Source organism: Muntiacus reevesi, chromosome 1 (genome assembly GCF_963930625.1).
Source record: "Muntiacus reevesi chromosome 1, mMunRee1.1, whole genome shotgun sequence".
Lineage (NCBI taxonomy): Eukaryota > Metazoa > Chordata > Mammalia > Artiodactyla > Cervidae > Muntiacus > Muntiacus reevesi.
Window position 1 is genome coordinate 165,366,528 of NC_089249.1, and position 20,152 is coordinate 165,386,679.

General features: G+C 42.0%; 1 protein-coding gene across 10 annotated transcripts in view; it reads right to left on the reverse strand.

Annotated features, from left to right (window-relative positions):
• MACF1 (microtubule actin crosslinking factor 1) overlaps positions 1 to 20,152 on the reverse strand; it is a 332,396-nt gene that overhangs the window by 213,500 nt on the left and 98,744 nt on the right. The window contains exon 1 of one of the 10 annotated variants that reach the window (XM_065915930.1): positions 18,051 to 18,321. The exons of 6 other annotated variants lie outside the window; for them this stretch is intronic. In XM_065915930.1, the coding sequence (XP_065772002.1) occupies positions 18,051 to 18,159 (109 nt within the window). In that variant the 5' untranslated portion in view covers positions 18,160 to 18,321. Of the gene's footprint in view, positions 1 to 18,050; positions 18,322 to 20,152 lie in introns of those variants that run through there. 3 more of the 10 variants (XM_065915915.1, XM_065915940.1, XM_065915949.1) reach the window with 3 other exon arrangements.

A 20,152-nucleotide genomic window follows, 5' to 3' on the forward strand; every position in this document is an offset into this window, starting at 1 on the left:
AACCCAGAACACAATGCTGACCTTTCTTTTACCTTTTAAACCTCCTCCCCCTCTTGTATCTGAGACTCCATTCTGCCCTGGTTTCCATCCTTCCCCTTTGATTACTCCTCTTTTGTTCACCCCTTAAATGTTTACTCATCCTTAGCCCTCCTTCCTTTTCATTCCATATTACAGCTTTTTAAGATATCCATGGGCCTAAAGGTCCATAAGTGAGTTTGGAGGGGGTGGGATCATAAGCCACCTAAAATTGCAGGCAAAATTTCTGGTGTTGTGTACATTATGGGATGAAAAAACGAAACAAAACAAAAAACCTATAAACTTTCCAAAAAAAATAAATAAGAGTTGTTCTCTACATTCTCCCAAAATGATTTGCTCTACCCATAGTTTCAACTGTAACCTATACACTGACAATTCCCAAATTCATTATCTTCAGCTCAGTACTTTATCCTATATACCATTCTCATATGTCCAACTGACTCCTAAAACTTTCATGCTCATTTCAAGCTCAACTTGCCTAAAACTGAACTCTTATCTCTCTCCCCGCTTCTAACAGGTTTCCCTGCTGTATATAATCCATCTGTTGTGGTTTGAATGTCTATGCCCTCCTAAAATTCATAGCCTGAGATCATATTCCCAATGTGATGTGACAGAATTAAAAGGTGAAGCCTTGGGGAAGTGACTAGGTCATCAGGTGGAGCGCTCATAGATGGAATTAGTGTCCTGACAAAAGGGACCCCAGAGGTTTTTCGCACCCCCTTACTTCATCATGAAGGTGCAGTGAGAAGACAGCAGCTGTCTAGGAACCAGGAAGAAGTCCTTACAAGACACCGAGTCAGTAGGTGCCTTGACCACGGACTGACCCACTTCCAGAACAGTGAGAAATCAATGTCTGCTGTTTAAGCCACTGAGTCTATAGTTTTGTTACAGCAGCCCAAAGGTAGCTCAGCGGTACCAATTCTGTTTGATCCCTGGATCAGGAAGAGCCCCTGCAGAAGGAAATGGCAACCTACTCCAGTATTCTTACCTGGAGAATCCCATGGACAGAGGAGCCCGGCAGGCCATACAGTCCAAGGGGTAGCAAAGAGTCGGACACGACTTAGTAACTCAATAACAAACGGGCTAAGACAGCTCCTCCTCAAGGCTGCCAGCAATTTTTTTCACAAGAATGATCTTCTTACTGTCACATTAAAATCCTTCAGTGACTCCTTATCCTTATAACAGCTAACATTTATCGACAATCTACTTAAATGTCAAGTACCTTACACTGATTGTTCCCAGTACTCAACAACCCTGTGAAAGTGAAAGTGACGTTGCTCAGTCGTGTCCAACTCTGCGATCCCATGGACTGTAGCCTACCAGGATCCTCCGCCCATGAATCTCCAGGCGAGAATACTGCAGTGGGTTGCCATTTCCTTCTCCAGGGTATCTTCCAAACCCAGGGATCAAACCTGGGTCTCCTGCATTGCAGATAGATGCTTTAACCTCTGAGCCACCAGGGAACCTTCAACAACCCTGAAAGGCATTATTTTACTGGAAAGATAAAGCCCACAGAGGCTTGCCCAAGATCGCAAGGTAAGTCTGAACCCAGCTCTACTGGATTCTAAAAGCCTGATACCTGCATTCAGGATAACATTTAAACTTTTTAGCTTGAGTTCTAAGACCTCTTATAATATAGCCACTTTTCCCTGTCCAAACTTTCATAAAAACTCTAATTTCCAGCTTTGGTGAATGAACAGTTCAGTTTAGTCGCTCAGTCGTGTCCAGCTCTTTGCGATCCCATGGACTGCAGCACGCCAGGCCTCCCTGTCCATCACCAACTCCCGGAGTTTACTCAAACTCATGTCCATTGAGTCGGTGATGCCATCCAACTATCTCATCCTCTGTCGTCCCCTTCTCCTCCTGCCCTCAATCTTTCCCAGCAACAGGGTTTTTCAAATGAGCCAGCTCTTCACACCAGGTGGCCAAAGTATTGGAGTTTCAGCTTCAACATCAGTCCTTCCAATGAACACTCGGGACTAATTTCCTTTAGGATGGACTGGTTGGATCTCCTTGCAGCCCAAGGGACTCTCAAGAGTCTTCTCCAACACAACAGTTCAAAAGCATCAATTCTTCAGTGCTCAGCTTTCTTTATAGTCTAACTCTCACATCCAAACATGACCACTGGAAAAACCATAGCCTTGACGAGACAGACCTTTGTTGTGAAAGTACAACTGTCCCCAAATGAGGCGTGTGCTCTTATACCCTCCAGGCTTTGCAATTACTGTTCTTTGTGGAAGACAGCTCTGGGCTTCCCCAACTATTCATTCTTTGGCATTCAACTCAGCTATCACCTCCTCCATCCCTCACACACACGAGTTGAGGTAATCTCCCTCTTATGCTTATTACAAGGTATCATAGTTTGCTTATCCATCTGTCCTGTTGTACTCAGAACAACTTGAGGATAGGTCTGTGGTCAGAAACAAAAGCATGCATTTGAGGCACGAAGTTCTGTGTTCTGTTTCAACATAGCCCACAACATAGCCCCAGTGCATCATGAATCATGAAAAAAGCAAATGAGAGAAAAGCCTCTGCTTATTTTCCTGAGGGCCACAGAAAAATTTCTAGTGGTTCAAGAAGCCCAAGAAGCACCACCTGGAAATCTAAAACTGAGACACGTGCACTGACAAAAAGGGAAATAAATATGTAGAAAGCTGGGATCAGTCTGCTCCCTGACCACATGAGGTCAACCTAGTGGCAGAGACCAATATGTATTAACAAATGAATAATTAACAATAACACCAAGCAAATAGCACACCAGATACAAGCTGCACAAAATCATCCTGATAAACAGAGTTGATTAATTCTGACAGAAAGGTAGGAGAAGAGTTCATGAGAGGCGTGGTATTTGAAGTGAACCTGGGATGACAAGTATGATTTTGGCAGCCCAAAAAGAGGTTAAGGAATTCCAAAGAATAAGCATGAGCAGTGACTTGGAGATGAGTGAGTACACAGGATATGCTGGAGGGCATGGTGTGGCTACATACCACGGAAACTAATAAGGTGACCTGAGATCACATCACTCCAGAGCTGGAATAAGGAGCACTGTTAATACTTAATTCAGTAGATAAAGGATGCCACTGAAATTTCCTGAACCAGAGTGTTCTGGAAAGATTAGCCTGGCACTGGACCGAAGACCAGATTGCAGCAGAGAAACACTAAGAGGTAGAAGCAACTAGAGGCCTACTGTGTGAGACACCCAAGAAAGGAGCCAACAGCGTGAACAGTGCTGAGGCAGTGGGAATGCGAAAAGGCAGGCAGATCCCCACAACAATGCAGAAGAAGAAACCACAGCCTTTAACTACTGACTAGCTGCTAAAGAAAGGGAGAGTGGAACATAATCCTAAAGTGTCTAGTCACAGCAACTGGGAGGAGTGGTACCTTGAGATAAGGAAAAGAGAAGGCACAGATTGGGTTGGGTAACTGTTGAAAATTCTTAAAGCGATGAGAATACCAGACCACTTTACCTGCGTCCGGCAAAACCTGTATGCAGACCAAGAAGCAACAGTTAGAACTGGACAGGCAACAATGGACTGGTTCCAAATTAGGAAAGGAGTACATTCAGGCTGTATATTGTCACCCTGCTTATTTAACTTATATGCAGAGTACATCATGAAAAACACCAGACTGGATGAAGCACAAGTAGGAATCAAGATTGCCAGGAGAAACATCAATAACCTCAGATATGCAGATGATACCACCCTTATGGTAGGAAGTAAAGAGGAACTAAAGAGCCTCCTGATGAAGATTAAAGAGAGTGAAAAAGTTGGCTTAAAACCCAACATTCAAAAACTAAGATCATGGGCATCCAGTCCCATCACTCCATGGCAAATAGATGGGGAAACAATGGAAAAAAGTGACAGTTTATTTTCTTGGGCTCCAAAATCACTGCAGATGGTGACTGCAGCTATGAAATTGAGAGACGCTTGCTCCTTGGAAGAAAAGCTATGACAAACCTAGACAGCATGTTAAGAAGCAGAGACATTACTTTGCCAATAAAGGCCTGTATAGTCAAAAGTATGGTTTTTCCAGTAGTCATGTATGGATGTGAGAGTCGGAACATAAAGAAAGCTGAACACCAAAGAATCATGCTTTTGAACTGTGGTGTTGCTGTTGAGAGTCCCTTAGACAGCAAGGAGATCAAACCAGTCAATCCTAAAGGAAATCAGTCCTAAATATCCACTGGAAGGACTGATGCTGAAACTAAAGCTCCAATACTTTGGCCACCTGATGCAAAGCGCTAACTCATTCGAAAAGACGCTGATGCTGGGAAAGATTGAAAGCAAGAGGAAAAGGGGATGACAGAGGACAAGATGGTAGGATGGCATCACTGACTTGAAGGACACGAGTCTGAGCAAGCTCCAGAAGATGGTGGAGGACAGGCCTGGCGTGCTGCAGTCCATAGGGTCACAAAGATTCAGACACAACTGAGCAACCAACTGAACAACAACAAAAGAGAAGAAACATAATGAGGTGTCAGCAGACCCTTCTTGCAGACAGTTGGAAGCTTAGATCTAGAGTTCAGAAGAGCACGCAGAACTAAGAATATAGATTTGATGCTAACAGTTGATAGCTGAGGCGGCAGCAAGTAGAACAGTTAGCCTATTTCAAGTTTTCCTAAATCATCACTTTGCTCATATTACTCCTCTATTCAAAATCCTTTAGTTGCTCTCAGAAGACCAGAGGCTCAAGTCTACATCTTTTGTTCCTGTTGTCCATTATACCCCTCTGAAATTCAATTTCAGTTTTTACTTACTATGTGTTAGGTGATTGGGAAAAATAAAGATAAGACAAGGTCACTGACCTGAAGGAATTTACAATCTATCTACTCTTCCAACTTTATCTTTAGACTCTCCACTGCAACCAATCTGATCTCAGTTTACAAACATACCTTGCACATTCTTGCCTTTGTTCACCCATTTCCCCCTACTGGAATATCTACCCCCCTCTTTTTGGTTTATCTAATTTAGAGCCTCCTTACAAGGAGGTTGAAGTCTCACTTCTTCCTTTAAACCTTTCTGGCTATCCCAGCCACCTCTGGATGCCTGTGTTTATTTAATTTACTTGGCACCGAGCGTACAAAATCTACTGCTAGCCATCTTTACATGCAAATTCCATTTCTCTATCTGAACTTTAGCTCTTTGGAGTCAAGAATTATGTTTTAAAATTTCTTTAAATAGCCAATATGCAGGACAACAGTAAGCACTTGAGAATACTCATTCATTTAACAATATATACTATGTGAGAGCCCACTATGTGCCGTCATATCTATATGGATACTTTATGATCAGATTAAGACATATTCTCAAATGATAATTAAAAGACTTTATAGCAGGGAGCATAGATCTCTATTTGGATGCCCTTTCCACAGTCACAGCTTTTCTAAATTCTTCCTGCCACATCTAGACAGAGGAAACTTCACACCACTTAATGTAAACTCAAAGAAAATGGGCTAAAATGAAGATCAAGCGATTAAAATGTGCTTAGCAGTAATACAGAATGGCACCAGCATTATATAATGATTCCTTTCCCTAGAAGTATGCAAGTCAACTTTGGGAGGTAAGAATGACTTGGATATTTATTGTGTCTATTCTGTGCCAAGCACTGTGCAAGGCCTGTCTCATTTAATATTTGACTTAATCTTCACAATTCTATCAAGCAGTAAATCCATGGCTAATTCATGTCAATGTATGGCAAAAACCACTACAATATTGTAAAGTAATTAGCCTCCAACTAATAAAAATAAATGGAAAAAAAATTCTATCAAGCACACATTATTTATTTTCATTTCATAGTTCAAATTGAGGTTCAAGGACACTTAATAAAAATTTGCCTGATGTCACATGGTAGAAGTGAAATTCAAATCCAAGTCTTCCATGGACTTTTAACTACCAAACTCTAACACCACTGTGAAATTATTAGAAGGCAACACAACACAGTCCTGTATAATGAAGGGAAGAGGAGAGGTGCAAACTATAACTACAATGGGGATGCATGAAAGGTATCGGTCACCAAAGGTTGGTGAAGACTCAGAATGTCTCAATGAGGACTGAGACTTGGGAATTTAGGGAAGTGATAACTAGAGACTTCAGGGCAAAATTAAAATTTTCATGTTGTTTCTTAGGAAAATCTGAACTTTGTTACTGATAATTCTTCGCTCTACTGGGAATCAGAGAGAACAAGGCAGAAAGGCAAAAGTTAGGTAAAGAAACAAGCCAGGGCTAAGCCTGGTGCAAAAGAAAAGAGTCACAGAGATGAAAGGAAAGGCTTAAAAGGAGAAGGGAAGAATGAGAAAAACATAATAGCTTCTAGAGTCTTTAATGGAACACCACACTCAGAAAAAATAAAATACTTCACAGTTACAAAGAGATACAGGATTTGGACTTCCTTGGTGGTCCAGTGGTTAGGAATCCACCTGCCAATTCGGGGGATGTGGGTTTGATCCCTGGTTCGGAAAGATTCCGCATTCCACGGGCAACCAAGCCCGCATGCTTTAGAGCCTGTGCTCCACAACAAGACAAGTCACCACAATGAGCAGCCCAAGTACCACAAGTAGAGAGTAGCCCCCGCTCGCTGCAACTTGAGAAAGCCCATTCGCAGCAGCGAAGATCCAGAGCATCCATAAATAAATAAATGAAGAAATACAAGGGTTAACAATCCTCAAAAAATCATCTTAAAGATGAATAAATTGAAGCCCAGGCTTAAGAATTTAGATAAGGTTACAGAGAGGCAGAATCAGGTCTATAACTTGGATTTCCCAGCTGCCACTCCATGGGTTACTTTACAGGATGCTCATCTCCCCTCTGTGAGCCCGAGTCTCATCTATAAAGTGAGGAGTCTGGACTAGGTCAATGGTTTCCCAGTACCAGTCTGTAAACCAACCATATCAAAATCAGCAGAGGCACCTGCACTCGGCTTGGTGCCCTAACATATACTCTTCATAATGACTGTATGAGTTAGGGCCTATTTTAATCTCCTTTTAGTCAATGAGGAACCTGAGGCAGAGAAAGTAACGCAGCTTTCCAGTTCTCAAACAGCTGTTAAGTTTTAGAGTAGGAGCCCCATGCAGACAATAAGGCCAAAGTCCATTTTCTTAACTTTAGGTCACAATGCTGCCTGGGGATTAAACAGAGGAGGATGAACTGGGAGAACAATGTTTTTGCCCTGAAAATTTCAGTAAAGATTCTAGTCTTCCTTATATTTTTCTGTTGATTACAGAAAAGAGGCCCTCATATCACTAAGCATTTTCAGATGTACAAGAGCCTTTCCTCTAGATCTCAGAGGAAATTTCAGTGATACAAAAGATAAAAAGCTAGACTCCATGGCAATAACTGAATAAAACTGCTACTCCTTGTGCCGCAACCATTATTATAGTACCAACTTTGTTTCTGACAAAGTACTTAAGAATTTGGCAGTACTGGTCTATCAGTCGAGAGACAGGATCAGAACCCTGATTCTACTCCCTTTCTGAGATCTCCTCTTGGTCAAACAACCAGCAATCTCAAATTTAGTGAAAAATTTGCTCATTTGGGTCACAGTTTTGTTTTGCTTTAGAGACTAAGAGTACAAAACCAAAAGACATTAGTAGTAGCATCAATCCAGTAGTTCCTAAACTTAGATTTCACAGTAAATGCATAAATGTTCTAAAATAAATCAGAAAACCTAACATAAAGTTGTCAACTTTTTATTTTCCTAAAGAAAGTTATCTAAACACAAACTACCACCTGACAATAATTCTTTCATAAAATAATGGACATTTTAACATCAAAAAAGTAGAAACGGCAATTTCAGAATAAAGAACAGGTCTTTAAGTAAGTTATGAAAAGCACACACTATATTTTCCTTATCTTATCCATTTTACTGGGAATTGATGACGATGCCTCCAACACCAGTCTGTACACCCTACAGTTTGGAAGCCAAGAAAACCTATGGCCAAAAAGGCTAGGCCACTTGCTCAAGGTCATAGAACATTATTTAAACAAACTCCTCTCCTTTATCAAGAGATCTAAGCAACAAGATTCTTCCTAGCCTCCAAATCTTCTTGAGGTCCCCATCCCCAGAACACCTTCAGGTCTTTTTCCCTCCTCACAGCCAGCAAGAGAGTAAATAAGTGCACGAGAATTAGCAATCAGCCCCAAAGAGGAAAACCTGGGCCATGACTCCACCCTCCCCTCTTCCCACAATCCTGTCTGCTCCGAGGTGGACTCTATAACCAACCAACTTCTCCTAAAAATATGCCCTGGACTTTCAGAACATAACTTAAAAGTAGTTTCTGATTCAGACAGAAGTGTGAGCATGAATTCACTCTCTATAAAAAAAAAGTCCCACACCCAAAGCTTAGGCTCTTAACTGCCAGTCACTACAACTTTAAGAAGTTCCCCAGGAAGTCGGGGACCAATGGTCTCTCCCACTGCACGTTTTAACAAGCTCAAAGGCTGTAAATGCCTCCAAGGCTTCTGAGTCCATGCGCTCCCGTGAGTCAGTGAGAGTAAAGACTATCTGGGACCCTCAGGCCCAGGCAAGGAATAAAGAAACTTCACATACTAACCCATACAGCACATGCGGCAAACCAGGTGGGTGTTGAACTCGTGCTCATCTTGGTAACTGGGCCACATGTCGCCAGCGCCTGCTGACCCTGCCTAGAAGGAAGGTGTCCCAAAGAACCTCCAGCTAGGGGCCTGTGCACCCCCTGCAGCTCCTTAAAAAAGGCTGCGAAGTGAACATAGACAGGCAGCCAAAGGGCCGTGCAATGAAGAGAGACAGCAGAAGTTCGGAGAAGTGGCTCCACCCACCACTTCCTACTGACCTCCTCCCTCCCCTTGAGGTCAGAGAGGAAGCTCCTCCCTGGGGCACTTCCAAACTGGGTCCAGGTCTTCATGCAAAAGGCATCCTATTCAAAAGCGGCACCAGCTCAGTGTTGGCAGACCTACGGCAGCAGGCGAGGTGGGCACTTCGAGTGCAGAAGTCCAGCCGCATTAGTAACTGAAGTAAGCCTGGTTAGGCAGAAGCCAGTCTCTGAGTTACTCTCCTTTTTCAGAATAGAAGCTCATGACCCCATGAATCTGAGACAGTTGCAGGAGGGCCGGGGAGGTAAAATGGCTTACTGCCAAGTGAAGCACACAGTACCCAGAGCCCAGCCTGTCCCTAGGGCTTGACTCTTCTCAGGTCAAATGTCTAAATAAAGTGTTAAACGACTGAAAACGATGGTCTCTCCCACTCTCCCGCAGTGGGAGAGACCATCACGAAGCAAGTCTATACACTGTTCGCTGCCAACCGATTCCTAGATTCTGAAGGGACCTTCATGTCCCAACTTACAGCTGCCCAGAGTCAGTCTGGGAATCCCCAGTGATTCCACCTACTTTACAGAGTGAGCCTGGCCCCAGCCAGCCTCTCGGTAGACCTAGTATAGCAGATCTCATCAGTGTCGAAAGTACTGTTGTCTTGCCGCTCCGTTCTTCCCCCTCCTCCATCCAGGAATGTCACCCCAAAGTCCCCTACCTCTTCCCAGACCCTCCCATTTGTCTCTGCAGTCAACGCACTTGACTGAGCCGTGCCAGGAAGCCTTTATCCTTCAGAGGAACGCTGCTTGCTTGTTTGTCCAACTTGTTTTCCGAGTCTTGGCTAATTGTGCCAGACACGGGAATGCTGAAGCAATACAATGAAGGGCTTTTTCATTCAGATGGCCCAGCCCACCGCTGCTTCTCCACAATTCTGACCCAACCAGGAGGCAGAAAAAGCCGAGCCTCTGTTGCTGTCAGGACAGACGCTCTGATCCTGTCCCCACACCACTCAGGAGGCCCCACTGCAGATAAGGGCCTAATCGCTGGCCCTGTGCTCTAGCTCCCTAAATATAACTTCTTCAGGCTAATGCTACTTCCAATCCTGTTCCTGAAGACAGGGAGGGAGGGCCAGCACCCAGAGAAGCAAGTTTCCAGAGGTTAGCCCGAGAAACTCCAAGTGGGAAATAAAAAGTAAACAAGTTCACCAAGCAGGTCACTCAGGATAAACAAGCCCTGTGACCTGCCTCAGTTCCCTGACAGCTTCCTTACCCTCTGCAGGGCATCTCTCCCACCTGCAAACAGCAATAATCCTGTTACTACTTACTAATAACAGGACTCACAGCTGACTTTATCCCACCTTGACTAAGCTCCTAGTCACCCCAACCACCTATGACAACTCTGCTCAGTTCGTTCCTCTTATTAGAGTCTTCTTAGTCTTGGAGGAAGGGTTCTCCTAGAATTTACCTTGTCCTAGGAAAAGAAAAGCATAAGAAATAGGGAAGAGAGACAAAAGGGGAACAAAGATTTCCTGATTCATATTTAGTAACCTTTTCCTCTAAAAGATTTAAATTCCTTCAGTGCAGGGGCTGTCTTTAGTTTTCATATCCCAGTCTCTAACACATTTAGAAGGCACTCAATAATCCAAGCTAAAATTAATTGAGCATCTACTATAACTGTTAGTTCACATGCAATGTGCTAAAAACTTCAAACAAATATCATTTCATTTAATCCCAACAATTCTCTTGGGAAGGTGAACCAAAGCCTGCCTTTTTCTCACTCCCCTAGGACCCAGGCAGAGCTTATTTCCCTTGAAGGTACTAGAGACTGAGGAAAGTAAGAGAAAGCTGTGGGGACAAAGTCAGTCTGGCCACCAGGAGACAGGCCTTCCCTTTAGGATCCTGGGAGATTCTGACCCTCAAAGCGGAAGCCACTGCTGACAGGAAAGACAGGACCCTGATGGAGACAGTCAGCTCTTAATTACCGGAGAAAATCAGCCAGTCTGTGGTTACCCAGGTCATTCTCATTCCTTTTTAGCCCAATGTTTAGCCATTTCATAGTTCGCCAGATGTGAGAGGCAGGAAAAGGTGAATCTGGCTGCTCCCTGCAGATTCATTAAAATGCTGAATGGAAGGAAGAGATTCAAGCCAATATTTCCATGGCTAGAAGTTATCTGAGAATTTACAGCTACTGGCTTTCTACTAGCACAGAAAACTGAAGCTATTCATTTATTTCCCAAAACATGAAAATCACCCACTACTGAGGATAATAAAGCAGACATAGTCTTTCCTTCTAATGTGTGTGACAATGATTTATAACATATCACTAACTTTTTAAACATTTCCACATTGGCGTCTACCATATTTTTAAATTCCCAACTATAAAAACAAACATTTATATTTTGTCCCAGGAGTTTACATGAAAGTGCAATGTCTTCACTGATATCTTTTGGTTTTTTAAGTATAATAATGACAGCAAACAATTATACAGTCCTTACCACATGCAGAATATATTCTAAGAACTAACTCAAAGCAACCATGAAGTATTATAAACCCCATTTCACAAGCGAGGAAATAAAGGCCCATATAGATTACTGTCACTCTGCCAGCAGGGCAGAGACAGGAGGAAAATACAGGCAGTTTAATCCCAGACTCTCAACAAGTTCTCAATGACAATTCCAGACTATATCCAAGTGTGGCCCAGATAATTGCGCTGTCAGAATTGCAGAACACTGGAGACTTCAGTCTTTTTTCTTCTCATGCCAATTAGAGATCTGAAGTCCAGAGGAATTAAGTGACTGTCTAATATCACATAGTAGTAATAAGCACAAAAGCCAGGATTTAGAACCCAGATCTTCTGACTCCAAGTTCACTGGTCTTCCCACACAATACACAACCTAGGAAAAAATAACTAAGGAAAGAAAAAGAGAAAGACTACATCTTGATTAAAACACCTAATGCTTTAGTTATTTCAGCAAAGATATATTAGGTATTTGACCATTTGTTTAAATATCTGCATATCTATTATATGTCTGACCCTTTGTGACCCCATGAACTGTAGCTTGCCAGGCTATTCTGTCCATGGAATTTTCCAGGCAAGAATACTAGTGTGGGTTGCCATTTCCTTCTCCAGGAGATCTTCCCAACCTAGGGATCGAACCTGAGTCTCTAGCATTGCAGGCAGATTTTTTTTATCATCTGAGCCATCAGGGAAGCCCCTAATAAAATGTTAGATAATACAAGTGGACCATGGCTGATTCATGTCAATGTATGACAAAAACCACTACAATATTGTAAAGTAATTAGCCTCCAACTAGTAAAAATAAACGAAAAAAAAAAAAAAAATCAATCATTCTGACTATAAAAAAAAAAATACAAGTGGATGCTGCACAGCCTAGTCATAAAGAAAGAATCAAAAATCAAAGCAATCTTGGACTTCCCTGGAGGTACAGTGGATAAGAATTCACCTGCCAAAGCAAGGGACATGGGATATTGAAATCTCATTTGGGAAAATACCACATGCCACAGAGCAACTTAAGCCTGTTTACCGCAAGTTCAGGGTTCCTGAGCCCGTGCTCTAGAGCCCACAAGCTGCAACTACTGAGCTCACGTGCTGCACCCACTGAAGGACATGTGCCCTACAGCCTGTGCTCTGCAACAAGAAAGCCACCACAACGAGAAGCCCATATAACCCAGTGAAGAGTAGCCCCTGCTCACCGCAACTAGAGAAAGCCCATGTGTAGCAACAAAGACCCAGCACAGCCAAAAACATAAAATAATTATTAAAAAGTACTTAAAAGGTACTAAAAAATTTTTTTAAGCAATCTCAAAAATCTACACCAAATCTCATAGGACAAAATTTCATTAGAATGTCTTTAAGTCTTATGCTGAACCTCTAGAAAACCAAAGGAACAGCAATCTTTGGAGGGGTGACAACAGCACTTCATGCACAGGGTTTGATCATTTTATAACTTAGGTTTAATGAGACTCAACAGTGTAATGGAGCAGCTTAAAAAAAAAAGTCATGGTACAATTCTAGATTGTACTTCATATGGTCCAGATTCAGGAATTATAGCTGGTCCTTCTAGTAGGATGCCGGAAATGAAAAAAACCTTAAGAGATTGGATTGTCAACTCTTTCATTTTACAGAGAAAGAAAACAAGATCGTAGGGGGAAATCTGTCCTTTCACAAACAAAAAGTTCTTCTTAAGTATATAAATAAAGCCTTTTTCCTGTTTACACTACCACCATATGGATATTAATAAGCTAAGGCACAGGGCAACTCTATACTGTTCAGTTATCCTATACTAAGCACCTACTTCAGGCCTCACATCAAGCTCAGCAAAGCCCTGTAAATATACAAATGAACCAGGCATGGTTCCCACTTCAGCTTAATCTAATGATATCTTAATTCTTTCATTTATTTGCTCAAGCAACATTCACTGACATCTATTCTGTCGCAGACATTTAAGAAACTGAGATGAGTAAGAGTTCCTCTTCTTAAAGATCTTACAATCTAACAGAATCTAATTAGTGGGGAGAGAAACAAGCTAAAAAAAAATGACAACACAGGTTTGAATAAGAAGTATTAACAGAATGCTACAGGAGCACAGAAGAGGAGCTTTTATTCCAGTCAAGAAAGGCTCTCCAGAAGTGCTAACCACTTACCTTGAAGGACAAGTATTAAGTCGTCCAGTTAAAAAGAAGATACAGGCATTTCAGGTAGATGTCTACAAGTTTTAAATGATGTTTCAGCACTGAGTGCTTATAAGGCCAAGACAGGAAGTAAAACTAGTGAAACAGGCAATGGGCAGATCATGAAAACCCTTTTATCTCCTGCTAAAAAGTTTGAACTTCCTTTTAAAAGCAGAAAGAAAAGCTTTAATAGATTTTAAGCAGAAGAGTGACACAGACAGCTCTGTAGTTTAGAAAGATCATTCTAGCTACAGTTAGAAGACAGAGGGGGTAGAGGAATATAGAAAATGGGTAAAATAGATTGTTTCAACAGTCCCAGAGAGGAAAAACGAAGATGTAAGCTAAAACAGTAGGAAGTTTGGGTAACGAGAAGATAATATATGTGAATACAAGTGTAGACATGGTGTACTGAAAACTATGTAAAATTTTAAGTACTAAGTGAGTGCCAAATTCTGTCTTATAGGTATTATATGTGTGTCTTCCTGTTCTCATTTACATCTGCTAAAGACATGTTGACTTGGGAACTTCACTGTAAAAGTCATGTACATATATAACAGTGTCTCACCAATGTACTCCTAACACCTAGAAAAAATAGTGAAGGAAAGCTAAGGAATAGTAATCAAAGATGCCTTCCCCGTGTTTCTGCTGTACTTCCTTCACCTCTCTACACACACACATGACCACCACATTTTCAAAGCAAAAATACTTTAACTGTCCAAAGGGAATGCTAAAATGATAAGGAGTTAGGAAATTTAATTGCATGTGGTAACGGAAAGAGAATTCTTTAGGCTGGTGAAGACAGCTTAAGCATAAGCAAGCCTGACAACTAGAAGAGGGAATACAGGTATTTTTATGACGCAGTTACATCCTGATAAACCCAGCATAGGTTAAAAATATCCTAAGCCAGGGCTTCCCTGGTGGCTCAGTGGTAAAGAATCCATCTGCCAGTGCAGGAGACATGGGTTCGATAGCTGATCCGGGAAGATCCCACTTGCCACAGAGCAGCTAAGCCTGTGCACCACAGCTACTTGCTCTGGAGCGCATGAGCCACAACTACTGAGCTCACGTGTTGCAACTATTGTAGCCTTCACACCTAGAGCCTGTGCTCCGCAATAAGAGAAGCTACCGCAATGAGAAGCCCATGCACCAGAACTAAAGAGCAGCCCCCACTTGCTGCAGCTAAAGAAAAGCCCACACAGCAATGAAGACCCAGCACAGCCAAAAATAAATAAATAAAAACTGCAGGAAAAAAAAAATCCTAAGTCAAAACTGCATTTGATATAGCTAACTATTTGATATAGCCAAACATCATCACTTGGCTGAGCCTAACTTAAATGTGCACAGAACACTTACATTAGCCTACAGCTGGGCAAAATCATCTAGTACAAAGCCTATCTTATAATGAAGTGCTGGATATCTCATGGAATTTACTGAATACCATACTGAACATGAAAAACAATGACTGTGTGGCTACCGAATCATTGTATCGGTTGTTTACACTCATGATCATGTGGCTGAATGAGCCCTGTGGCTGCTGCCAGTGTTCAGCATCAGGGGAGAGTATGCACTCCCTGCCACAAGCCTAGGAAAAGATCAAAATTCAGAGAATGATTTCCACTGAATGCATATTGCTTTCACATCACTGTTAAAATAAAAAAATCTATCGAACCATCAGACAGTTGGGGACTGTCTATATAGTCGATCTCTGCCGGGCAGAATTTGGCTGATGGGCATAAATTACAAAGAGGCAACTTTCAGCTTAAAAAAGAACTCTACTACCAACAGAATGAATAGTCCATAGGTTGTATGTTCTCCAAACAGAGACCTTCAAGCAAAAAGAGCAACTTCTGACAAGCGCAGGACTAAGGAAGAAGTTGGGTTGGTTAATAGGCAAGGTCACTTTCAACTCTAAGAGCAATATAGAATATGTGATCAACTTTAAGAATGGAAGAAATCAGAAATGTACACAAGCACAATGAAGATTTACTCGAGTTCCATATCTTAGAACTCTAGCACTAAGGAACCTAGTGATTTCAACTGAAACAGCAGAAACTTTTCAAACAAATCTTATATGGAACTCAACATATATAACATGCAATTTCAGTATTTAATAGCATGAATCAATTTTACAGATTCAAATTTATATTACTTATTTAAAGCCAAATGACTTAACCAATCAAGTAATTTTGGTTGAAATTAGAGATTACTTAATTATAGTTATATCAGCCTCAGCTTCTTGTTTATTTCTGTGCTGTATTTTACTGCAGGGAACCTTTTTTTTTTTAACTCCTTTATACAAATAGTAACAGTTTCAGTTTGCCCCTAATCTCAGGATATTATTCAAATAAATCAATACAAGAGCATGAAAGAATAACAGAAATATTGTTTCAAAGTTAAATGCCTTCAATATCTAAAAACTATGTACATTCTTATAATGAATGTGTAGATATGATTAGAAAAGTGGGGCAAGGAGCACAGAAACTGGTAGTACACTAAGCCAGTATTACAATGGGATCACTTAATGACGTGTCACCCACTCACTATTACAACTGAACATCTGAGACTTGCCTAGAATTTATCAAGCACAGGACTCAAGTTCTGCAGTGTGTTCTGCAACACTGTACACACTTGCTATTAGCGGAGGAAGAAAGAAAAAGAAAAAGACCAGACTAGAAGATGTAATCTTCACTTTTTTAATTAACAATACACTCATAAGCACTATAAATATATACACAGAAATGAGGGAGAAACTTTATTCCGGTGATGTCCAACTGGCAGATAGCGCATTAGAATACACATGTAATTTTAAAATACATATTAATAGATAAAATACATCTTAAAATTTAAATTAAAATGGGTTCAGAACCTCCAAAGTAATTCAGTGGAAGTTTTAGAATTCATATTCTCCAACTGAAAAAAACCACCATTCTAATTTTACGGATAAACTGAACATAGCATATTCCCAATATAACTAATAGGTACTGGAATCAAAGTTGTTTCATAAAAATAAAAAGCTTTTACAGTGTATTTTTCTTCTTTTTACTACAGCTGTTTGTGAAACTAATATTTCTAAAACATAAAGAAGCATTCCAAAGACAGGGCTATGACTTCTAAGTTCAAAAGCAAATCCTATACTGAGGATAAACTTCTTAAAATGTTAATGAACTAGTGGTTGAGAAATGCCATTACCATGATGCACAGAAAAATGAAAATGAAAGCATCAGCCTTCGCTTAAATAATATTTACTTTCTCATTGCATATGATATAGCATATAGGGCCAAATAACTCATGCCTGCCTACTCCTTTCTTTATAAGCTCAAACACAGGCTCACACATCAGGAAAGTCACTTTGGGCTCCCTTCTAAAACACACTGCTACACAAGTGAACACATTTCTAAATGTCTGTCTGCTTTTGCTGATGCAGATGCACATTGGGATCTGAATATTTAGTCATAAGCTTTTCTAGGACTTACTGGAAAAAGACACTGGGAATGACTGAATCTAATTCTGCCAAGCATTCATGAAATTCTAATAGTTTCCTAAGTAATAAGTCATCAAACCTGCATCTTAATTGTAAGATACAAAGCAACAGGTGTCTGAATAGGTTGACTTGAAGGCAGTAAGCGGGTCACAAAGACAGTAAGTACTAAAGGCACAGATCTGAGAGTGTACTCCAGCAAAAGCTGGACTGTATCAGTCCTCAGCTGTGGAGGCTTAGAATCCGCTAAACACAGGGCTGATCCCAGCACTGGGCATTTAGAAGCCAAAGGAATATAATGCAGCAAATAATAATTCGGGAAGAAAGAGGGGTCTGCTACCACTCAAGAACAAAATGAATAAACAAAATTTTAATATCAGGATCTGAATATTCACCTGGGGAAAAGAGCAGCTAACTTCCTTGCATTGAACAGGATACAAGATGGCTTGGATACACATTGTGTAAACTGTGTGGCTGCGTGAGAGGAAAAGAACATTTCAATCCTACCAAAGAGAACAGAGGCATCCCTGTGTTCCCAGATGCACCTCGGCAAGGACAGCTGGCCACCCTTTGCTCTCACTGACCTCCCCACCTCTGCCTTTTCTCACCCGAATAATTAGCAAACCCAGAAACTTCTCTAATCCCACAAGTTCTCCCACATTTATACCTGGAGGAGGGTGACAGAGTTACTCTATGTTTTTGGTTAAAAAAAAAAACAGATCCAAAAACTACTCTGAGACTGAGAAAGTAAGGAATGGAAGGGCTTAATTCTCTAAGGAAGGACACAAGTCAGCAGAGTCGCCACTTCCCTCAGCCTCGAGCCCAGACATCACATCATCCCACCAGCACCGCCTCGCCAGACAAGCCTCACAGAGCAAGAAAGGTTCCAGTCCTAAACTGGTCCCAGAGCAGCCTGCTTTCCTCAGCAGGTCCCCCACACACTCAGGTCTGATAGCCCGCAGGCTGTGCTGGCCCTTTAAGGAAAGCAAGTGGGAAGACCTCTGCCATCCACCCCACCCTCAAAAGCCCCACAGCAGATTCCAAGAAGCACTGGGCACCCGTTACCTGCTCTGCCTCTGGCACATCTTTTCCAGTATAGAACACCGGCAACTCCAAGAATGTGAGTCAAAATAAAGATGGTTGGTGGCAAATAAGACGAATCTAAGAAAGGCATTTCCAGGCCCGTCCTTTCTCCTCCCCTGAGTTAGCCACAAGCCCACAGCTCGGCACAGCCTCTGAATGCCTTTCTCCTGAGGTTACTGCTGTCCTGTACTATCAGCAGAGGCAGAGGCCCGCAGCTCAGTGTTGTCAGAAACTTCCTGGCGGCTTCTCCCCCATCTCGCCTCTGTTTTTCAGCACGCAGTAGCAGATGGGACTAAAACTCTACAGTGTGTCTCAGACAAAGCCCAGGAAACAACTGGCCAGAGGGGGAGGGGAAAGGGAAGGAGGAACCAGGAGAGCAAAAAGGGGCGTCTAAGCTAGTGCTGAGCTGACTCAAACTCTATCTTTGGCATCCTCTGTTCAGCTTAAACAAACAAGCCTCAGACCCTTCTACAAGATGGGAGGCTGTCAGAGGACGTCACACTCTTAACTTTCCATTCCCAGCCTGGTTGGGATGGAGCCAGAAGAAAAAAGTCACAGCAGCACTGGGGAACCACTAGCAGGGAGGAGGTAAAGCACAGAAGGATGTTTAAGTGTCCACAAGTTCCCTGGCACAGTGGGAGGGCAATCCTTCCACACCCACAACCCGGGAGGAGGAGGCAAGGGACCGGAACATGACTACAGAGAGGATGACATGCAGAACAAGCTCCATGAAGCAGACCTGACATCAGGCATGCCGACGATCAGCAAGGAGAGCAAAACTGCTCCACGGGTGTGTTTTCCAAGAGTTGGAAAATCTACCTGATTTCTCCCAGCTGCCCAAGGGGACAGGAGGACACTCAATGACAGCAGAAAACAAGGCCTTTCAGGAAACTAAGACCTGCTTGCAAAGGAAAACTTGAAATGGACACTGTAGCAGCAACTGAAAACATTTTAACACTTACCCACCAGCAGAATGACTAAAACCAAGTCCTGGCAAGATGTAAAGCAACTGGGAACTCTCACATATTGCTGGTGGGGTGAAATCGGCCACTCCAGAAATTACTCTAGAAAACAGTCATACACATACTAGAATGACCAAGCAATATAAGTCCTAGGTGTTGACTCAAGGAAAATGAAAACATGTGTCCACACAAAAACCTGCACATAAATGTTTATAGCAGCTTCATTCAAAACAACTACAACCTGAAAACAACCTGAATGTCCATCAAACTGGTGAACTAATAATCTGTGGTGCATCCATACAAGGGAGTACAACACAGCAATACGAAAGGAACATACTCTTGATACAACAAACAACAACATACAACATACATACATACAAATGGATGAATCGCAAGAGTATCAAGCTACATGAAAGACGCCAAATACTGTGTGATTTCACTAGAAAAGGAAAACTATAAGAACAAAAATCAGATAAGTGGTTGCCAGGGGCATGGGGTGAGGGAAGGGAACAGAATTCAAAGGAGGAACACAAGATAATTTTACAAGGTAATGGAAATGTTCTATATGCTGATGGTGATGATGGTTCCACTACTATGTACATTTGTCAAAATTCACAACATTGCAGATTTAAATGGATGGATCTTATCGTATATAAATTATATTTTTAATTAATTTCTTATTTTGGCTGTGCTGGGTCTTCATTGAGGCACTTGGGCTTTCTCTAGATGCAGTTCCTGGGCTTCTCTTGTTATGGAGCACGGGCTCTAGAAAGCGCATGCTCAGCAGTTGTGGCACGCAGGCTTAGTTGCCCCATGGCATGTGGGATCTTAGCTCCCTAATCAGGGATCAAACCCATGTCCCCTGCATTGGACGGTGGATTCTTGACCATTGGATCACCACTTCAATTCAGTCGCTCAGTCGTCTCTGACTCTTTGCAACCCCATGAATCACAGCACGCCAGGCCTCCCTGTCCATCACCAACTCCTGGAGTTTACTCAAACTCATGCCCATTGAGTCGGTGATGCCATCTAACCATCTCATCCTCTGTTGTCCCCTTCTCCTCCTGCCCCCAATCCCTCCCAGCATCAGGGTCTTTTCCAGTGAGTCAACTCTTCCCATGA